This window comes from Salvelinus fontinalis, chromosome 14 (genome assembly GCF_029448725.1).
Source record: "Salvelinus fontinalis isolate EN_2023a chromosome 14, ASM2944872v1, whole genome shotgun sequence".
Taxonomy (NCBI): domain Eukaryota; kingdom Metazoa; phylum Chordata; class Actinopteri; order Salmoniformes; family Salmonidae; genus Salvelinus; species Salvelinus fontinalis.
Window position 1 is genome coordinate 50,720,104 of NC_074678.1, and position 14,690 is coordinate 50,734,793.

A 14,690-nucleotide genomic window follows, 5' to 3' on the forward strand; every position below is an offset into this window, starting at 1 on the left:
TCTCTAGGGTAGGGGGCAGCATTTTCACGTTTGAATGAACAGCATACCCAAATTCAACTGCCAGTTACTCATCCCCAGGAGATAAGATATGCATATTATTGAATTGATAGAAAACACTCTGAAGTTTCTAAAACTGTTTGAATCATGCCTGTGAGTATAACAGAACTTATTTAGCAGGCGAAACCCCGAGGACAAACTATTCCGTTTTTTTTTTTTTTGAGGTCAGTCTTTTCAATGAGATTTCATTGGGAAACCAGATTTCTAAGCGAATTGCTTGCAGTTCCTACGGCTTCCACTGGATGTCAACAGTCTTGAGAAATAGGTTGAGGTTATTCCTTTGTGTAATGAAGAAATACGGCCATCTTGAAGTCGAGTCACTCCAGGTGTCGTGTTTGATTGAAGTGCATGTCCAAAAGGCATGCTACATTTCGTTTTAATCCTGTATTGAACACAGATCACCCCGTCTTCAATTTTATCGATTATTAACGTTAAAAAATACCTAAAGTTATATTGCAAAAGTAGTTTGAAATTTTTTGGCAAAGTTTACAGTTAACCTTTGAGATATTTTGTCGTCGTGTTTGAGCAAGTTGGAACCTTGTTTTTCTGGATCAAACGCGCCAAATAAATGGACAATTTGGATATATATCGACGGAATTAATCGAACAAAAGGACCATTTGTGATGTTTATGGGACATATTGGAGTGCCAACAACAGAAGCTCGTCAAAGGTAAGGCATGAATTATATTTTTATTTCTGCGTTTTGTGTCGCGCCTCCAGGTTTGAAATATGCTTCTCTCTTTGTTTACTATTGTGCTATACTCAGATAATGGCATCGTATGCTTTCGCCGAAAAGCCTATTTGAATTCTGACATGTTGGCTGGATTCACAACCAGTGTAGCTTTAATTTGGTATCTTTCATGTGTGATTTAATGAAAGTTTGATTTTATAGTAATTTTAATAGTAATTAATATTAATTTGGCGCTCTGCATTTTCTCAGGCTTTTTGCAAAGTGATACAGTAGCGTCTTGCCTAAACTCAGATTTTTGGATATAAATATGAACTTTACCGAACAAAAAAATACATGTATTGTGTAACATGTCCTATGAGTGTCATCTGATGAAGATCATCAAAGGTTAGTGATTAATTTTATCCTTATTTTTGCTTTTTGTAACTGCTCTCTTTAGCTGGAGTCTTTTTCGTTGACTTGGCTCATACCTAACATAATCGTTTGGTGTGCTTTCGTCGTAAAACCTTTTTGTAATCGGACACTTTGGCTGGATTTACAACAAGTGTAGCTTTAAAATGGTGTAAAATACTTGTATGTTTGAGGAATTTTATTAATGGGATTTCTGTTGTTTTGAATTTGGCGCCCTGCAGTTTCACTGGCTGTTGACGAGGTGGGACGCTACGGTCCCACATACCCTAGAGAGGTTAATGCACCCTAAAAAAAAAAGAATGCCTTTGCGGCCAGTGGCCGTTGTGCCCTTAGCCCAGAGTGCTGCGCCGTGACCTACTCCCAGAGTGCTGCGTCGTGACCTACTCCCAGAGTGCTGCGTCGTGACCTACTCCCAGAGTGCTGCGTCGTGACCTGCTCCCAGAGTGCTGCGTCGTGACCTGCTCCCAGAGTGCTGCGTCGTGACCTGCTCCCAGAGTGCTGCGTCGTGACCTGCTCCCAGAGTGCTGCGTCGTGACCTGCTCCCAGAGTGCTGCGTCGTGACCTGCTCCCAGAGTGCTGCGTCGTGACCTGCCCCCAGAGTGCTGCGTCGTGACCTGCTCCCAGAGTGCTGCGTCGTGACCTGCTCCCAGAGTGCTGCGTCGTGACCTGCTCCCAGAGTGCTGCGTCGTGACCTGCTCCCAGAGTGCTGCGTCGTGACCTGCTCCCAGAGTGCTGCGTCGTGACCTGCTCCCAGAGTGCTGCGTCGTGACCTGCTCCCAGAGTGCTGCGTCGTGACCTGCTCCCAGAGTGCTGCGTCGTGACCTGCTCCGAAGCACCTCTCACTCACTTGGCTCTCCATCATGTGATTGGGTCTTTCTCACAGGCTACAGGTGAAGACAGACAAATCGGGGATGCAACTGCGCTCGTCCTTATCCAATTCCGAGGTGCATATTGAAGATATTGGAAGACCTGTCCATTTACTTTTCATCAGCCAACAAGATGAGTAGGCCTGACGAACAGCAAAAGCACTAGCCTATGTCAATCAACTATCCCCCATAGTACAAAAGTTGACCTATTCTGTGCGAGTAATAAATATTACAAACATAGCCTGGGACAGTTGTGGGATGCGATAATTACTACTAGCATCAACAAAAACTTTTTTACGCAATGTGGCTGGTGCAGCATCAGAATGTTTAGCTGTAAATGTTATTAAGCTATTTCTTCACATTACAGCGCAGCAATGCGCACATGGCAGTAGGCTATAAGCGCGAATGTTCCATTAATGTTCCACTATGCATGTAATGCTTTTATTATAAAGCTGCATTTTTGTGGTGAAAATGATCTTCCCCAAACTTGAAACTCACGCGTTGCTTATGTATGCCAGTTAGGTTCTACACCCCTTGTAAAGCTGATAAATGTGCTAAATTTTAAGTTATTTGGACACTTTATCAAAACATATATAGGCCTATGGGCTAGGTTACATGAGGTTTGAGACTATGATTTGAAAAAGTAATAAGAAATGGGCTTTGTTTCTTGCCTTATGCTGGGTGTCATTCACAAGTGATAATATATAATTCACATGACATGATTGGTTAATATTATCACCCATCAGACTATTCTTGATTTAATATTGTCTTTACATATACTAAATAATATGTGTGAAATTTGTTTTGATTTAGAATGGACCATTATCATGCATTATCTCGAAACAGGTGCAGTGGGAAAAAATGCATGTCATCTATGCACTTAAATAGGTCATGGAGGACGCTTTTCCCATAGTTCATTTTCATGCCAGCCAGGTAGGCTATACTCCCTTTGTAAAGATAAGCAATGTGCTTAATATTAGGAAAGTTGAGAAATAAATATTAGGCCTAGCCTATAGAAAGCCGTTGGGATCCTCCTCTTTTTTATAGAGTCCGTCACTCTGTTTTCTCGCACAATTGCATAGCCTATAGAAATGTTGCGCAACATGAGCTCAAGTGTTTGATTAGATTTTCGATTACATTTGCATTGATGTCAGTGTGATTAGATGAACAATAGAGTGCTGAGTACCAGACAGTTAGCAAGTTTGGTAGCCTACTAATGACCATCAGCAGCATCAGAGCTTGGAGAAGCCTAATTACCGTGACTAAGCGGTGATGTGGAATTTGACTGCCTACATGACTCGTGACCGCAGGTGTGTGGGTAATACGGTCTCCGCAACAGCCCTATGCACAACTCCAGTTGAGGTTTAGGTCTTGGAGAATATTTTGAAGCAAATAAACTCAGCAAAAAAAGAAACGTCCCTTTTTGAGGACCCTGTCTTTCAAAGATAATTCGTAAAAATCCAAATAACTTCACAGATCTTCATTGTAAAGGATTTAAACACCGTTTCCCATGCTTCTTCAGTGAACCTTGCCAGCAGCATACCACCCTGCATACCACTGCTTGCTTGCTTCTGAAGCTAAGCAGGGTTGGTCCTGGTCAGTCCCTGGATGGGAGACCAGATGCTGCTGGAAGTGGTATTGGAGGGCCAGTAGGAGGCACTCTTTCCTCTGGTCTAATAAAATATCCCAATGCCCCAGGGCAGTGATTGGGGACACTGCCCTGTGTGTAGGGTGCCGTCTTTCGGATGGGACGTTAAACGGGTGTCCTGACTCTCTGAGGTCATTAAAGATCCCATGGCACTTATCGTAAGAGTAGGGGTGTTAACCCCGGTGTCCTGGCTAAATTCCCAATCTGGCCCTCAAACCATCATGGTCACCTAATAATCCCCAGTTTACAATTGGCTCATTCATCCCCCTCCTCTCCCCTGTAACTATTCCCCAGGTCGTTGCTGCAAATGAGAACGTGTTCTCAGTCAACTTACCTGGTAAAATAACGGTAAAAAAAAACATAAACAATTAATGAACATGCACATGTGGAACGGTTGTTAAGACACTAACAGCTTACAAACGGTAGGCAATTAACGTCACAGTTATGAAAACTTAGGACACTAAAGAGGCCTTTCTACTGACTCTGAAAAACACGAAAAGGAAGATGCGCAGGGTCCCTGCTCATCTGCGTGAACGTGCCTTAGGCATGGTGCAAAGAGGCATGAGGACTGCAGATGTGATCAGGGCAATAAATTGCAATGTCCGTACTGTGAGACGCCTAAGACGGCGCTACAGGGGGACGGGACGGACAGCTGATCGTCCTCGCAGTGGCAGACCACGTGTAACAACACCTGCACAGGATCGGTACATCTGAACATCACACCTGTGGGACAGGTACAGGATGGCAACAACTGCCCGAGTTACATCAGGAACGCACAATCCTTCCAGTGCTCAAACTGTCCGCAATAGGCTGAGAGAGGCTGGACTGAGGGCTTGTAGGCCTGTTGTAATGCAGGTCCTCACCAGACATCACCGGCAACAACGTCGCCTATGGGCACACACCCACCGTCGCTGGACCAGACAGGAATGTGAAAAAAGCTCTACACTGAAGGTGGAGGGTGGAGGGTCCATCATGGTCTGGGGCAGTTTGTCACAGCATCATCGGACTTAGCTTGTTGTCATTGCAGGCAATCTCCACGCTGTGCGTTACAGGGATGACATCTTCCTCCCTCATGTGGTACCCTTCCTGCAGGCTCATCCTGAAATGACCCTCCAAGCATGACAATGCCACCAGCCATACTGCTCGTTCTGTGCGTGATTTCCTGCTAGACAGGAATGTCAGTATTTTGCCATGGCCAGCGAAGAGCCCGGATCTCAATCCCATTGAGCACGTCTGAAACCTGTTGAATCGGAGGGTGAGGGCTAGGGCCATTCTCCCCCTGAAATGTCCAGGAACTTGCAGGTGCCTTGGTGGAGAGTGGGGTAACATCTCACAGCAAGAACTGGCAAATCTGGTGCAGTCCATGAGGAGGAGATGCACTGCAGTACTTAATGCAGCTGGTGGCCACACCAAATACTGACTGTTACTTTTGATTTTGACCCCCCCCCCCCCTTTTTGTTCAGGGACACATTATTCCATTTCTGTTAGTCTTGTTCAGAACTTGTTCAGTTTATGTCTCTGTTGTTGAATCTTGTTATGTTCGTACAAATATTTACACATGCTAAGTTTGCTGAAAATAAACGCAGTTGACAGTGAGGGCATTTCCTTTTTTTGCTGAGTTTACAATGCTTTTAGTTTTATATGTATTTAAGACCAAGTTATTCTTAATCACCTATTCTGATACTGACTAACTCTTTATTTATAATTTCAGTGAGCTCACTGTCTGTAGGTGCTGACATGTTGTGTGGATTCATTCTAGCTTTGTGTAAGACCAGTGGCAAATCATTTGTAAAAAATAAAGAGTGCTGTACATATCTGATGTCAGAAGAACTTCAATTGAAGAACACTCTCCAAACATGTGATGGCAGGTGATGTAAAGCCAATATTATTAAAGGCTGCGCTGAAATCTAACAATACAGCTCCAGCGATCATCTTATTATTCATTTATTTTCACCAATCATCTGTCATCTTAGTCAATGCAGTACAAGTTGAATGCCCTTACAATTTGTTTGGTCAAACACAATTCTCCATCAGTTTACTAAGAACAGGCAGCAAACTGATAGGGCGGTGGTTAGAGCCAGCAACAGATGCTTTGCTGTTTTTTTTGGGCCGTGGAATTATTTTAGCTTCCTTCCACACCTGTGGACACACTCCTTTATATTTTGGTTAATTATATAGCAAATAGGGGTAGCAATACAGCTGCCATTCTTAATAGTTTCCCATCAAGGTTGTCTATACCTGGTGGCTTATCATTATTGATGGATAACAATAGTTTTTCCACCTCTCCCACACTAACTTGACCAAAAGAAAGTGTGTCCATTTCAGAGAAACGGAAAGTCACCCACTAAAAAAGGCAGGCCAAAGCAGCTTGTGAAATGAACTTAATTTTCATGCTGCTCCCCCCACAGGACCTTGTACCATTCAATAACTCAGACCTGACACACAATGTCTTATAGAGGGGGAGTTTGTTTTATTGTTTGGATAGTTGAACAGTGAGATTGTCTTGCGCGCGGCGCTGCAAATAGCCTAACAAATCACTGGCCACCAAGTGCAACACAACAGATAAGGTGCATCACCCATCTCCAAATCAACACATCTTCCAGAGTTTCAACTTTTCGGTTGTCGAGAAACGTGTGACATGAAAAGCCCACTTTATTTCGGGGTGACGCTTATTGCCATTGACATCTATTGTATCATCCAATGCATTTTGTAGTCACTGAGTCATGGGTTTTCCTCAGGAAGAGGGGGGAAAACGCTTAGCATTGTTTGTGTTTGTTGGACTCTCAGGAGGTACAGGAGGCTGAGAAGGAGAAGAAAGATGAGGAGAAAGAGAAAGAGAAGAAGAAGGAGCCCGAGCCCAACTTCCAGCTAATGGAAAACCCAGCCAGAGTGATGCCCGCCCAGCTCAAAGTGCTCAACATGCCCGAGACATGCCGCTACCAGCCCTTCAAACCGGTACGTACTGTTGGCGTGCGTTTGTGTTTTTTTTGTGTGTGTTTCTGGATCCAGCAATGAAGCTGTCTTTTATCAGCCATCTTTTATTTCTATTTAGTCTGAGATTCTAACCCCTTGTTGTTTGGTTTTGGACCGTATATCTGACCCCTATCATCACCCACTGAGTCTTAACGTTGCCGGCATTAAACCACTGGACTCTGGCCCCTCTCAAAGTGTTGACAGGTTTCCACAGTAAAGAAAATGATATATGCATTACGCAGTCACCCGCACATTTATCGTAATCCCACTCCTATAAAGAGGAGCATCGCCTGGTTACGTGTAAAATCAACACAAGTCGAGCAAAGACCAATCATCATGGGTCATATCATGTGACACAGGTGCCTCTTTGCTCTCGTCGATCTTCTAAAACATTACACATTTTGTTTTTTGTATCCAACCTTGAGAGGTATTTTTTTAAATTAAACCTTTATTTAACTAGGCAAGTCAGTTAAGAACAAATTCTTATTTACAATGACGGCCTACCCTGGCCAAACCCGGACGACGCTGGGCCAATTGTGCACCGCCCTACGGGACTCCCAATCACGGCCGGATGTGATGCAGCCTGGATTCGAACCAGGGACTGTAGTGACACCTCTTGCACTGAGATGCAGTGCCTTAGACCATTGCGCCACTTGGGAGTATTGTTTCAATCTATTGTTGCAGGGTCAGGGTGTGCCTCCCACAGAATGTCCCTCCATATCGTGACTATTTAATTTCACCTCTTCCATAGAAGGCAATCAGAGCACTGTTTCAAAGACCTTGTAGTGTGGTCTGTAAGTAGTTTAGTGTTAGCTTAGCTGCCCAGTGATAATGTAGGAGTTAGAATCAATCCTGTGCAGTGCTCACCATGCCAGACGCTTTAGTGTGGACCTGAAACCCATCATATCTTAAACAACGATATCTATAACACTGATGTACAGTGATAACAAAGCTGCTTGATGTACAGTACAACCACTGCGATGGCAATTTGATAACGGAGTATTACTGAGGCAACCATCCCCTCAAAATCCTCACAGGCAGACAGAGAGACTGAAAAAATACCTGTTCTTTCTTGCACTCACGATAAATCTCTTCACTGTTATCCATCACCTCGTCTGTGGATTGTTTTGAAAGAACCTCTCTCACTTCTCGGCTTCATAGATTAACGTAGACATGAGCCTTCTGTGAAACCTTGTCAAATGTGTCCAATTATTGCATAAGCCTGCTAGTCAGTGTTGACAGTGGAGAGTCGGTGAGATTTAAACAGTATGAGGTGCAGTGTGTTCTCTTGAGTTGAGATTATTGTGGGACAGGTGGGTGATGTTTGATGGGGTGTACTGATCAGTCGGGGAGGCAGACAAGGTGTTGGGTGTTAACACAGCACGACACCGCCCTTGAGATCAAAAAGACACTCGTCATTGGTCAAACAGCCTACAGTCGCTCATGCCATTGGTCCATGCCCCCTGTCTGTCTTCAGCTGCACACTGGTGGCATCATCATCATGAAAGACACCAGCGAGGAAGATGAGGAGCTGGTGGAGCCCGTCTCCGCCCACGGCCCAAAGATCGAGGAGGAGGAACAGGAGCCAGAGGCCCCGGAGTCCTTTGAGTACATCGATGAGTGAACGTAAAAGGTATGTATCTGTTTCACCAAATGATGGATCTGGATCCATTGATGGTTCGCAGGTCATTCATAAGGCGTTCTCTCTGAAAGAGTGGGTGCTGGTTAGATACCGGTGTTGTTGACCAAAAGCTGTAGATGGGTCACATTGCTAAAATATTTTAGAACCGCAACCCCATTGGATCTGTAGCCTAGGGTTACATACAGTGACCATTTGTTCCCTTTTGTGTAAGAACTCAAACTTTCAGGATCAAGCTGCCTGAATATTTAATATTACCTTGTAATTTGCTATACAGAGCAGTGAGGCAGTCTCAGACAGAGTGGCTCTGCCCCATCGCTGGTACAGAGATAGCAGAGAGAGGTAATGGTACAGTGCAGGTCTTTGGGTTTTTGTTCCCATGCCTAAACTGGCTCGCACCCATCGGTGCATATGGAATGTAAACAATACTGCCATTTCCCCTGAGGGCAAACCCTCCATCTGTAATGGCAGTAATTGCACAGCAAAGATTGTTTTGTCCGTTTTGGCTCAGCACACTTATGTTTGTATTGGTCCCAATTACTTCCCATGAAGGCTTGTACAACATGTAAAAAAAATAATAAAAATAAATAATACAATTAGGGGATTTAGATCATGTCATGCCTTTTGGGATTAGAAATGCTGCTGCTCTGCATGTAAGAGGATTTGAAATACACACCACTGTGGTTATCTTAATGAATTGTCTTCATGAAAATCTTTAAATTATCATATTGAAAAGCATACAAATCTGAACAAAATATAAACGCAACATGCAACAATTTAAAAGATTTTACTGCGTTACAGTTCATATAAGGAAATCAGTCAATTTAAATAAATTCATTAGGCCCTAATCTATGGATTTCACTTGACTGGGAATACAGATATGCATATGTTGATTAGAGGTCGGCCGATTAATAATTTTCATAACAATTGGTAATCTGCATTTTTGGGCACCGATCATGGCCGATTACATTGCACTCCACGAGCAGACTACGTGGCAGGCTGACTACCTGTTATGCGAGTGCAGCAAGGAGCCAAGGTAAGGTGCTAGCTAGCATTAAACTTATCTTATTAAAAACAATCAATCTTAACATGATCACTAGTTAACTACACATGGTTGATGATATTACTAGTTTATCTAGCTTGTCCTGCGATGCATATAATCGATGCGGTGCCTGTTAATTTATCAATGAATCACAGCCTACTTCGCCAAACGGGTGATGATTTAACAAGCGCATTCGTGAAAAAAGCACTGTCGTTGCACCAATGTACCTAACCATAAACATCAATGCCTTTCTTAAAATCATTACACAAGTATATATTTTTAAACCTGCATATTTAGTTAATATTGCCTGCTAACATTAATTTATTTTAACTAGGGAAATTGTGTCACTTGTGTTGATGTGCAACAGAGTCAGGGTATATGCAGTAGTTTGGGCCGCCTGGCTCGTTGCGAACTGTGAAGACTATTTCTTCCTAACAAAGACAGCGAACTTCGCCAAACGGGGGATGATTTAACAAAAGCGCATTTGCGAAGAAAGCACAATCGTTGCACGACTGTACCTAACAATAAAAATCAATGCCTATCTTAAAATCAAAAATCCAGGTTATCAGCCAATATTAACCAGGTGAAATTGTGTCACTTCTCTTGCGTTCATTGCACACAGAGTCAGGGTATATGCAACAGTTTGGGCCGCCTGGCTCGTTGCGAACTAATTTGCTAGAGTTTTATGTCATTATGACATAACATTGAAGGTTGTGCAATGTAACAGGAATATTTAGACTTATGGATGCCACCTGTTAGATAAAATACGGAACGGTTCTGTATTTTACTGAAAGAATAAACATTTTGTTTTCGAAATGATAGTTTCCGGATTTTACCATATTAATGACCTAAGGCTCGTATTTCTGTGTGTTATTATGTTATAATTAAGTCTATGATTTTATATTTAATAGAGCAGTCTGACTGAGCGGTGGCAGGCAGCAGCAGGCTCGTAAGCATTCGTTCAAACAGCACTTTCGTGCGTTTGGCAGCAGCTCTTCGCTGTGCTTCAAGCATTGAGCTGTTTATGACTTCAAGCCTATCAACTCCCGAGATTAGGCTGGTGTAACCAATGTGATAATGCTAACTAGTTAGCGGGGTGCGCGCTAATAGCGTTTCAATCGGTGACGTCACTCGCTCTGAGACCTTGAAGTAGTTGTTCCCCTTGCTCTGCAAGGGCCGCGGCTTTTGTGGAGCGATGGGTAACGATGCTTCGAGGTTGGCTGTTGTCGATGTGTTCCTGGTTTGAACCCAGGTAGGGGCGAGGAGAGGGACGGAAGCTATACTGTTACACTGGCAATACTAAAGTGCCTATTAGAACATACAATAGTCAAAGGTATATGAAATACAAATGGTATAGAAAGAAATAGTCGACGCGTCGTAATTCTTATAATAACTACAACCTAAAACTTAACTTTACTGGGAATATTGAACCACCAGCTTTCTTATGTTCTGAGCAAGGAACTTAAATTCTAGCTTTTTTACCTGACACATATTGCACTTTTACTTTCTTCTCCAACACTTTGTTTTTGCATTATTTAAACCAAATTGAACGTGTTTCATTATTTATTTGAGGCTAAATTGATTTTATTGATGTATTATATTAAGTTAAAATAAGTGTTCATTCAGTATTGTTGTACTTGTCATTCTAACAAATAAATTTTAAAAAAATTGGCCAATTAATCGGTATCGGCTTTTTGGTCCTCCAATAATCGGTATCGGCGTTGAAAAATCATAATCGGTCGACCTCTAATGTTGATCACAGATACCTTAAAAAAAAGGTAAGGGCATAGATCAGAAAACCAGTTAGTATCTGGTGTGACCGTCATTTGGCTCATGCAGCGCGACACACATCTCATTTTGCATAGTTGATCATGCTGTTAGTTGTGGCCTGTCCCACTCCTCTTCAATGGCTGTGCGAAGTCGCTGGATATTGGCGGGAACTGGAGCGCGCTGTCATACACGTCAATCCAGAGCATCCCAAACATGCTCAATGGGTGACATGTCTGGTGAGTATGCAGGCCATGGAAGAACTGAGACATTTTCCGCTTCCAGGAATTGTTTACAGATCCTTGCGACATGGGGCCGTGCATTAAGTTCGCAGACGACACAACAGTGGTAGGCCTGATCACCGACAAGGATGAGGCATTCTATAGGGAGGAGGTCAGAGACCTGGCAGTGTGGTGCCAGGATAACAACCTCTCCCTCAATGTGATCAAGACAAAGGAGATGATTAGGGACTACAGGAAAAGGAAGACCGAGCACGCCCCCATTCTCATCGACTGGGCTGTAGTGGAGCAGGTTGAGAGCTTCAAGTTCCTTGGTGTCCACATCACTAACAAACTATCATGGTCCAAATACCCCAAGACAGTCGTGAAGAGGGCACGACAACACATATTCCCCCTCAGGAGACTGAAAAGATTTGGCATGGGTCCACAGATACTCAAAAAGTTCTACAGCCGCACCATCGAGAGCATCCTTACTGGTTCTACAACTGCTCGGCCTTCGACCGCAAGGCACTACAGAGGGTAGTGTGCACGGCCCAGTACATCACTGGGACCAAGCTTCCTGCCATACAGTACCTCTTTACCAGGCGGTGTCAGAAGAAGGCCCAAGAAATTGTCAAAGACTCCAGCCACCCTAGTCAGAGACTGTTCTCTCTATCGCACGGCAAGCGATACCGGAGTGCCAAGTCCAGGTCCAAGAGGCTTCTAAACAGCTTCTACCCCCAAGCCATAAGACTCCTGAACAGCTAATCAAATGGCTACTCAGACTATTTGCATTGTACCCCCATTTTCACGCTGCTGCTACTCTATTTATTATCCATGCATAGTCACTTTACCTCTGCCTGCATGTACATATTACCTCAGTTACTTCGACTAACATTGACTCTGTACCAGTACCCCCTGTATTCAGTTTATTTTAGTAAATACTTTCAAATTTCACTAAGGTTGTATTTGGCGCATAACATTTGATTTGATTATTATGCTGAAACATGAGCTGATGGTGGCGGATGAATGGGCCTCAGGATCTCATCACGGTATCTCTGTGCATTCAAATTTCCATCAATAAAATGCGATTGTTTTCGTTGTCCGTAGCTTATGCCTGCCCATACCATAACCCCACCGCCATGGGGTACTCTGTTCACAAAGTTGACATCAGCAAACCACTTGCCCACACGGCGCCATACACGTGGTCTTCGGTTGTGAGGCCGGTTGGACGAACTGCCAAATTCTCTAAAACGGCATTGGCTTATGGTAAAGAAATGAACATCAATTCTCTGGCAACAGACTCCATCAAAATCAAATCAAATTTTATTGGTCACATACACGTGTTTAGCAGGTGTTATTGCAGGTGTAGCGAAATGCTTGTGCTTCTAGTTCCGACAGTGCGGCAATATCTAACAACTAATATCGAACGATTTCACAACATATACCCAATACACAAATCTAAGTAAAGGAATGGAATTAAGAATATATAAATATATGGACAAGCAATGTCTGAGCGGCATAGACTAAGATACAGTAGAATAGAATACAGTCTATACATATGAGATGAGTAATGCTAGATATGTAAACATTATTAAAGTGACATTATTAAAGTGACTAGTGTTCCATTTATTAGTGACCAATGATTTGAAGTCTGTGTATGTAGGCAGCAGCCTCTTTGTGTTAGTGATAGGCTATTTAACAGTCTGATGGCCTTGAGATAGAAACTGTTTTTCAGTCTCTCGGTCCCAGCTTTGATGCACCTGTACTGATCTCGCCTTCTGGATGATAGTGGGGTGAACAGGCAGATGGTTGTTGTCCTTGCTGATCTTTTTGGCCTTCCTGTGACATCGGGTGCTGTAGCCAGGGAGTTTTAAGTTCCTGTGACATTATATTGTATGACAAAACTGTACATTTTAAAGTGGCCTTTTTATTGTCCCCCAGCACAAAGTGCACCTGTGTAATGATTGTGCAGTTGAATCAGGGTTATCTTGTCAAAGGAGAAATGCTCATTAACAGGGATGTAAACAAATTTGTGCACAAAAGTTGAGAGCAATACGATTTTTGTGCGTATGGAACATTCCTGGAATCTTATATTTCAGCGTATGGGACCAACACTTTACATGTTGCGTTTATATTTTTGTTCAGTATAATAAAAAAAAAATTGATTACACATTGAATTTGGCATTACTGCTATTAGCCAATAGAAACACATTGCATAACAGATTCACTACATGGAAGAACAGATTGTCCCAAATAAAACGAAATAAATAGTTCTGACGTGTCTGTCCTATTTCTGAGATAACAAAGATCAGGAAGCTATTTTTATTTATATATTTATATTTATTTAACCTCTTATTTAAGGCATTAAACTATCTCCATATATACTTACTTATTTTTTATAAACTGGTACAGGGGACCTTCAGACAAGTCTTGTGGGCTTTGTGGGCGTCCTAGAACAAAACAACTGATATGTACGTGTTCGTGAGAGATTAGTGTGTAACCCAAACTGTTCAGACACTACAGACAGAAGTTGGCAGATTGGCTGAACCGACTTCAGAAGAGTCCAGTGACGCTTGTGGGGGTCTTAGAGCAAAATGGCGAATACCATCGTGTTCGTGGGAATTCTCATAATAGTTTGTAGGCCAAACCATTTGGACACTTTAGACTTTTTCGTGAGAAGACCGGTTTTTGGGAAGTCTCATGGTCTGACCACTCGAGCACTGCCACCTTTTGCCGCAGATGCGGAAGGGTGATATCGGCGGATGTGGTGGATTGAGATGCAGCCCATGCAAAAAAAAACATCTCTAGATTTCCGCAGGGCCACGGACATTGTAGGAGAAGGGTTAATAAACATTGAAATATAGATAGGCCTAATTACCATAACTTTCTTGTAAAAACGAGCAATGAATGAGGTGTTTAGTGATCAAACACAGCCTATTCACGTCGTCTCCTTCTAACTGCTCTGCCCTTTCTATTCCACAGGTGGCATTACGAGGCTTCTACAGGAAGAATTTTGACATCCCAGCATGCATCTCTTTGTCCCCCCTCCGTCCCTCTTTTACACGTTCCTGTCCTGGCCCCCTTTGTCAGACAGGGAATGTTTTACATTCTCTTGTTAAATGGTCTAATTTTCTGTCAGTTCAATTAAAAATATATATATATTGGAGAATGAAGCATGTGTGCTTATTTTTGTTCCTGCATGTGCTGCGTGTACATAGCGTAATCCCTCTAATCCTACACATTTAGGCTGGTTTACATTCTCTCAGCAGTTTTTCCTCATCACAGTCTGCCCATCAGCCGGGCCGCCTCATTATTCCGCCCAGTTTAGCTTACTCCTTACCATACCAAGGGCTTGATGATACACACAGTCACATTGAA

At 43.0% G+C, this 14,690-nt stretch overlaps 1 protein-coding gene across 1 annotated transcript in view; it reads left to right on the forward strand.

Moving 5' to 3' along the window:
- Positions 1-14,481, forward strand: part of LOC129811081 (26S proteasome non-ATPase regulatory subunit 1-like) — a 106,026-nt gene extending 91,545 nt beyond the window's left edge. The window contains exons 23-25 of the mRNA XM_055862234.1: positions 6,458-6,625; positions 8,121-8,276; positions 14,295-14,481. Of these exons, the coding sequence (XP_055718209.1) occupies positions 6,458-6,625; positions 8,121-8,267 (315 nt within the window). The 3' untranslated portion in view covers positions 8,268-8,276; positions 14,295-14,481. The remainder of the gene's footprint in view (positions 1-6,457; positions 6,626-8,120; positions 8,277-14,294) is intronic.
- The last annotated feature ends 209 nt before the right edge of the window (positions 14,482-14,690 follow it).